The sequence below is a fragment of the Elephantulus edwardii genome, unplaced genomic scaffold (assembly GCF_000299155.1).
Source record: "Elephantulus edwardii isolate Elephantulus edwardi_28Jun2011 unplaced genomic scaffold, EleEdw1.0 scaffold00127, whole genome shotgun sequence".
In the NCBI taxonomy this organism is placed as follows: Eukaryota; Metazoa; Chordata; class Mammalia; order Macroscelidea; family Macroscelididae; genus Elephantulus; species Elephantulus edwardii.
In genome coordinates, this window is record NW_006399877.1 from 7,792,138 (window position 1) to 7,798,975 (window position 6,838).

At 58.2% G+C, this 6,838-nt stretch overlaps 1 protein-coding gene across 1 annotated transcript; it reads right to left on the reverse strand.

Moving 5' to 3' along the window:
• Positions 1–1,884: 1,884 nt before the first annotated feature.
• ALPI (alkaline phosphatase, intestinal) lies at positions 1,885–5,107 on the reverse strand. The gene is made up of 11 exons (XM_006893537.1): positions 5,023–5,107; positions 4,823–4,939; positions 4,627–4,742; positions 4,345–4,519; positions 4,092–4,264; positions 3,740–3,865; positions 3,575–3,647; positions 3,352–3,486; positions 3,076–3,267; positions 2,508–2,621; positions 1,885–2,162 (listed from the first exon to the last, which is right to left on the reverse strand). Exons 1-11 carry the CDS (start codon positions 5,105–5,107, stop codon positions 1,885–1,887), a joined length of 1,584 nt encoding a protein of 527 aa, XP_006893599.1.
• Positions 5,108–6,838: the final 1,731 nt, after the last annotated feature.

Sequence of the window (6,838 nt, forward strand, 5' to 3'; positions counted from 1 at the left end):
CACATCTGTGGCCCTGACCATGGTCCCTGCAGTGACAGCACTCTTCCCACTCCCTCCATGTGTTTCCAGATTCCATTCAAGCTTCTTCTGCTTTCCTGCCTTCTGAACTTCATCCCAGGGCCAAGGGTGGCCACCCCATGGATCTCATAGGACTGTTGTGAGGACTGAAACGTCCCTGATGTTATTGTCCACCTTATACTTCTGCCTAGTGTTTAGTGAAGAGCTGGTCCACAGAGGTGAGTTCTGTTCTAGGCTCTAAGGGTGATTAAGGGCCGGTCTCGGGGCTCCATCAGACCCGCAGCCCTGGCCGCATTGATTGTTGTTCTATATCTTCCCCCCAACCCCGTTTTGATCCCTTTGAGAGCCATCAGCAGTGGGAGGGAGCCAGGCTCCAAGTAATCCTGGTCTCAGGATGGAGTGGAGACTACCTTTTTGACCTTGTTGTAGTCTGTTGTTGTTATGTGCCCTTGAGTCGCTTGTGACCCTATGTTCAACAGCCTTAAACTCTGCTCTATCCCTTGGCAATCTTATTGTCTCCAACATGCCTATCCCCATTACCTCAGTGACGCAATCAATCCATCTCATCTAGAGTCTTCCTCTCCTGCCCTGTCCCTCCACCCTCCCAAACATGACGTCCCTCTCCAAGGACTGGTCCCTCCTTGCAACATGTCCAAAGTGTGTCAGGTGGAGTTTCAGAATCCTTGACTCCAATGAGCAGCCTGGCTTCACCCTCTCCAGGACAAACCTGTTTGTTCTCCTTGCAGTTCATGGTGTATTCAACACTCTTCTCCAGCACCACAGCTCAAAGTCTGGTATCAACTCTCCTCTCATACCCCGTCATTGTCCAGCTCTCTGAAGCATAGCAAGTAATGGCAAAGACCATGGCCTTAGAAGAGGAGATTAGGAGCAACCTTGAACTTCCCACTTGGGGCTCATCCCAAGGGTGGCCTGAGAATGGTCCCCACGTTTTCATTCATTTTACTTCCCCCTTGTGACACAACTGTGCTGACATTTTGAGGTGACAGGGCTGTTAATCTCAGAGCTTCTCCTGCATTTGCTCCTCCAAGGTAAAGATGCCCTTGGAATCGAAAAGGAGAAAGTAACTGTTTTTGTCTGAAAACAAAAGGAGTGAGTATTTTTTGCAAACTGGTTTGGAAATGCTGCCATTGCCCCGTGAGGAAGTGGTCAAGTGAAGGGCTGACCAGTGAAGACCCCTCATACCTTCCTCCACAAGCCTTAACAACTTGGAAGCAGAAACTGGTTTATAATCTTTATTTACAGTATCACATGGCAGGAAGGTCTCCTGTCCTTTCTGTATTTTAGGTTTTTTTAGTCACCAGCCTAGGCAACCCTTACGGCTAACACCAGGCATCTGCTACAAGCAGATTTAACTAGATTTCAGTGAGTTTTCCCAATCTATTTTTCAGTCCCAGCAGTCCTTCCCAATGGCCACAAAAGCAGAGTGTCCAGTCGCTCTGGGGTTCAGGGCTGCTTTGCCAGCACCCACTGGCTTCTGGGCTGAGCGACCCTCGACCAGGTGCTCATGCGCTCTGGGGCTGAGGTCTCTGGGGTGGTGGCAGGTCGAGGCCTCCAGCCTGGCGCGCACCAGGGCCTGCTGGGGAGCCGCCACCTCCTTTCCAGGACTGCAGTGGGGTGCAGGGCCTCCCTGGGTGGGGCTGGGGCTTAGGGGAGCAGCACTCAGGAAAGGGGAAGTGGTCACGCCCGCAGTCGTGCAATGGCAGAACCTGGAGTAGCCCCTGGGACTGGGGTGGAGGGACATCGAGGTGGTGGCTCTCGAGGAGGGGCTCCGCGGCTCCGGCTCATGGGGGGTCCGCGCAGGAAATGGGGGGCTGCCGTCTTTGGCGGCGGAGTGCGGCCCAGGGATTAGGACGCCATGCGTGCCAGGGGCAGCAGCAGCAGCGCCGCCAGCAGCGAGTGCGAGGGGCTGGGCGTGGAGGCGGTGTCGCCCAGAGAGGCCAGGCCGCAGTCGGTGTAGGGCTCCAGGCAGGCGGCGAAGGCCATGACGTGCGCCACGTACGTCTGCTCCTGCACGCCGTGCACCAGGTGCGCCTGCGGGCCGCGCGCGAACAAGGCCACGTCCTCGCCGCCGTGTGTCTCAGAGCTCAGGGGCACGGCCGCCTGCTGCCTGTAGGTGGGGCGCACTGCGGGGAGCGAGGGGAGTCAGGGGGCGGCATCCCGAGGGGCCCCTTCCCGCCTCGTCCCTTGGGGTCCCCTTCCTGACCTTGTCCCTGGGGTCCCTTTCCTAACCTCTCCCTTGTGGGTCCCCTTCTCTCGCTAGGCAGGGGATCCCTTTCTGACCTCACCCCTGGGGGTCCCGTTCCTGCCCTTGCCTCTGGGGGTCCCCGTCCCACCATCACCTCTGCAGGTCCCATTCCCACCCTCACCCAGGGGGATCCCCTCTCCCAGAAGTCCCCTTCCTGTCATTTCCCTGGGCGAGCCCTCTCTGGCCTCTCCTGCCGTCTCCATTGGCCTCCCTGTGCACTCACTGATCTCAGTTTCGTTCACATCAGGCCGGGCATTGCCCAGTGGGTAGCCTGGGCCGTTGCCATAGAGGATGGACGTGTAGTTCTTGCCATCTGAGGCCTGGCTGCTCGCCAGCCCTGTGGGGAGGGAGGGGACTTGGTGACACTGGGACAGCTGGAGGGAGACCCCTCTGTGTCAGCCCTTTTTTTCTGCCTACCCTTAGGGATCTCACATACTTTGGGTACATGGCCAGAAGAGACCAATCTTTGGAGAAGGACATCATCTTTGGAAGAGTGGAGGGACAGACAGTGCAGAGAGGAAGACCCAGATGAGATGGACTGACATGGTAACGCAGGCGATGGGGTTAGGTGTGTTGGAGTCAGTGAGACGGAATCAGGATAGGACAGGGTTCAGAGCTTACAGTCACTGTGAGTGGAAGGCCATACTACGGTGCATAACAACCACCACCACCCCGAGGGACCTACTCGTCCCACCATTAGGCCCATATGCTGGATGGGAAAACTGAGGCTGAGCTCTATTTCTGACACTGAATTTCCCTTGGACCACAGGCCACCATCCCCTCTGGTCTACCGAAGATGGAGGTTCCTCTTAGTGTGTAGCCTCCAAAGGCAAAGACGTGGGAGTGGTCAGCGGTGACCAGAGTCAGCGTGTCCTTCTCACTGGTCAGCTGGCCCGCCCTCTCGATGGTGGAGTCGAACATGACTGCTTCAGTCAGGGCCTTGTAAGCATTACCGTCATGATGGCCATGGTCTATGCGGCCCCCTGTATGGGGAATGGTGTGTGAGTGGCCTGACCTCACCCCTCTGCCGCCCCCACCCCTCGACCCCTACCCCCGAGGTCACTCACCCTCCACAAAGAGGTAAAAGCCGCGGGGGTTCCTGGACAGCACGCGCAGGGCCGCTTCAGTCATCTCCAACAGAGATGGGTCCAGGTTGGGGTCTCGATTGACCTCATATTTCAGGTCTCCTGGCTCGAAGAGGCCTGTGGGAAGAGGGGCGATGGAGGTGGGTTGGATGGAGGTTGGGGCTTGGGGAGCACAAAGGTGGGAGGGAGGCTGGCGGGCAGTTACCCATCAGACGCTTCACGGAGGTGTCCCGGGAAGCCTGGATGAGAGCAGTGCGGTTCCACACATACTGGGTGCCCTGGGGGACAGACAAGACCTCAGACCTCGGGCTGGCCCTGGGACCCCCACGCTGATGGTCTTTGCTGGTCCCCACTGGCCCAGTCTCCTTACCTCACGCTTGTCCAGCCACTCTTGAACTAGGTTCCTGCCATCCTGACGGGACCCATTCTGATTGATGAACTCAGGGTCTGGGGTCCCCACAGGAAACATGTATTTGCGGCCTCCGCCCAGGATCACCTGAAGTCAGAGAATGGGGCAGGTGGGTCTGGGGCCTGGCTGGCCCTGTGTCCCCTCCTGAGAGAGCCTTGAGCCATGGCCCCGGGTGGTTTGTGGCCTGCCCTCACTTTGACATGACCCTCTCCAGGTAGACCGTCCCAGGCCCCAGGCTTAGAACTAGGCCTGGTTCCCCGCCTCCCACCCTCTGGCTGAACCCCGCCTGCCCCGGGTGGGTGGGGGGCCCTACGTCGATGTCTGTGTTGGAGATGAGCTGCACCGCGATGTCCTGGCACCCCTCCTGCAGCGCCTGGGCGGGCATGTCGGCATCCGAGTACCAGTTTCGGTTGGCCGTGTGCGCATAGGTGCCAGCTGGTGATGCGTGCTGTACTCGCGTGGTGGTCACGATCCCCACGGATTTCCCTGTGGGTGACAGAGGTCAGGAGGCCGGCGGCTGGGCCTCGGGGATGCCCGGACTTCCCCACCCGGTCCTCCCAGCTCACCTGCTTTCTTGGCCCGCCTCAGCACGGAGATGACCTCGTTGCCCCGGGTGCTGGTGCAATTGTTTACCCGGGCAGCGGCGTTCAGGCCGATGGTCTGGTAGTTGCCTTTGACCCCACATAGGTAGGCCGTGGCGGTGCCTGCACTGTCCGGCACTTGCCTGTCCACGTTGTAGGTCTGTGGGTACAGGCAGCCTCAGCTCCAGGTCTGGGGCACATTGCGGGTGGTGACTTGTACCCTGGGCCTGCTCACCTCCCCACCCTCCCTGCCACCAGCCTCTTTACCTTGGATAGAGCCAGGTATGGGAACTGGTCCATGGCCAGTGGTGTCTCTGGTCCCAGCTTGCCATTCATCTGTCCTTTTAGGATCCGAGTGGCTGTCACAGTGGGTACCCCCATCCCTGAAAAAGCAGAACTCTGGACAGCCTGAATCTGTGAGGCTGGCTTGAGGGTGCACAGGCAACAGACCTGTCATACTCACCATCACCCAGGAAGAGAATGAGATTCTTGGCCACCGTGTTGATGGGCTGCATCTTCTTAGCACTGTCCAGGGCGGAGGCCGCCTGCTTGTTCCAGAACTCTGCATTCTGCTCCTCAACTGGGGAGTGGTGGGGGGGAGCCCGTCAGCCAGGGGTCCCTGTGCTTTGGGGAGAAGTGGGAGCTGGGCTGGGGCCTCCTTACCTGGGATGACACCAAGGGAGAGCTGTAGCCGTAGGCCCAGCACCAGGAGCAGGAGCACCCAGGGCCCCGACGTGGCTGTGGTCATGGTGGGCGACCAGGCAGGATCCTGGGACGCGGGGACGCTGGGACTCTAGGAGTGTAGCAGCTGTCTGCTGGCACCTGAATGAGTCCTGGGAGGACTTTGTCCTGGCTGTTAAAGACTCCCTCTCAGCGCCCCAGACTCCCATGCTACCGCACCCACACCCAGAGCTGCTTCCAGGCTGAACCTGGCCAGGAAGGAGCTGAGTGCTGCCAAACTGTCCCCAGAGGCACTGGAAGTGCCTTCCCACCTGAGAGGAGCATCTTCTTTCCCTACACCCAGCAGTCCTGTCCCGCTGTCCGTACATTTGATGGCCACCCTGCTTCTTAGTCTCTGTTACTCTGGAGCTCTGCTGAAACCTGGCTACCAGTGGTGACCCTGCTGGTATTTGAAACACTAATGGCCGAGTTTCCAGCTTCCCAGCCCCAGGGGCTTAGGGAGTGTCCAGGAGAGCCTTGAGGGCATAGTGGGCAAGGCTGGACAGGATTGTGCTGGGGGCGATGAATGTGCCACACTGCCCGTTACAAGCACAGATGGGAACTTCGTTGCACAGTTTTTTGACCCGCTATCAGGAGAATACCGAATATTTCATGGACTCCTAAAGGACAAACAGAGATGTCTTGGAGAAGGTGCAGCCAGAGTGCTTCTTAGAGGGAAAGAGATAAAGCTTCATTTCATATACATTGAGCATGTTGCTGGGAGAAGTTATTTCTTGGAGAGGAACATCATGTTTGGAAAGGGGTGTGTGTGTGTGTGAGAGAGAGAGAGAGAGAGAGAGAGAGAGAGAGAGGATGTGGAAGAGAAGACCTTCAAGCAGGTGGATGGACTTGGCGACTGCACTGGGCTTGAGCGTGTCAGAGGTTGTGAGGTTGGCACAGGACAGGACAGGTTGCAGATATATTGCTCACAGGGTTGCTAAGGTCGTCCCCGACTTGACAGCACCCAGCAACAACAACAGTGACATGCTCAAAGTATGTGGGATGAGTCTTTATCATCTTTGCCTCCAAGGAGTGTTCTAGTTGCACTTTCTCCTCTCCGGATCTTCCGTCCTCACCTCTCACTGCACAGCTCAAGGCCTCCGTTCTTCTGTCGTCCTTATTCATTCATTGTCCACGTTGAATTGTGGCTGGTTTGTGGCTCAGGTGATGTGGTTGGTGCTCTCATTCCGCTGGTTTGTTAGAGGTTTCCTGGGTGTCTGCTGGGGTCTGGACAGCTGAGGCAAAGCACATCTGAGCTGAGGCCGCTGGCTGACCGCCTGAGCCCTGGCACTCAGGGCACATGGGCTGCCCGGGGCACCCAGCTCTCCACTCAGCCTCTCACCAGGCTTCAACTGGGTCAGCAGGGTGTGTCCATCAGGGAATCCTTTTCCATGGAAGATGGTGGGGCTTTGGAATCCTATGTATAGTTTTGCTGTGTGCTGGAGTGCTGATTGGGTTCGCATCAGTACTGGGAAGGGGTACTGGGCATTGGTACTGGGCAGTGGTACTGGGAAGGGGTGCTGGGCAGGGGTACTGGGCAGGGGTGCTGGGCAGGGGTACTGGGCAGCGGTACTGGGCAGGGTTACTGGGCAGGGATACTGGGCAGTGGTACTGGGCAGGGGTACTGGGCAGGGGTACTGGGCAGGGTTGCTGGGCAGTGGTACTGGGCAGGGATACTGGGCAGGGGTACTGGGCAGCGGTACTGGACAGCGGTACTGGGCAGGGATACTGGGCAGCGGTACTGGGCAGCGGTACTGGG

What these genes read in the sequence shown, in the direction of transcription:
- ALPI (XM_006893537.1), bottom strand. Translation starts at nt 5,107, where the DNA reads ATGACCACAGCCACGTCGGGGCCCTGGGTGCTCCTGCTCCTGGTGCTG. An exon ending in CATACCTGGCTCTATCCAAG is followed by an intron (nt 4,520 to 4,626) that starts GTAAAGAGGCTG and finishes CTGTACCCACAG; the next exon opens with ACCTACAACGTGGACAGGCA. An exon ending in CTCCGTGAAGCGTCTGATGG is followed by an intron (nt 3,487 to 3,574) that starts GTAACTGCCCGC and finishes CTCTTCCCACAG; the next exon opens with GCCTCTTCGAGCCAGGAGAC.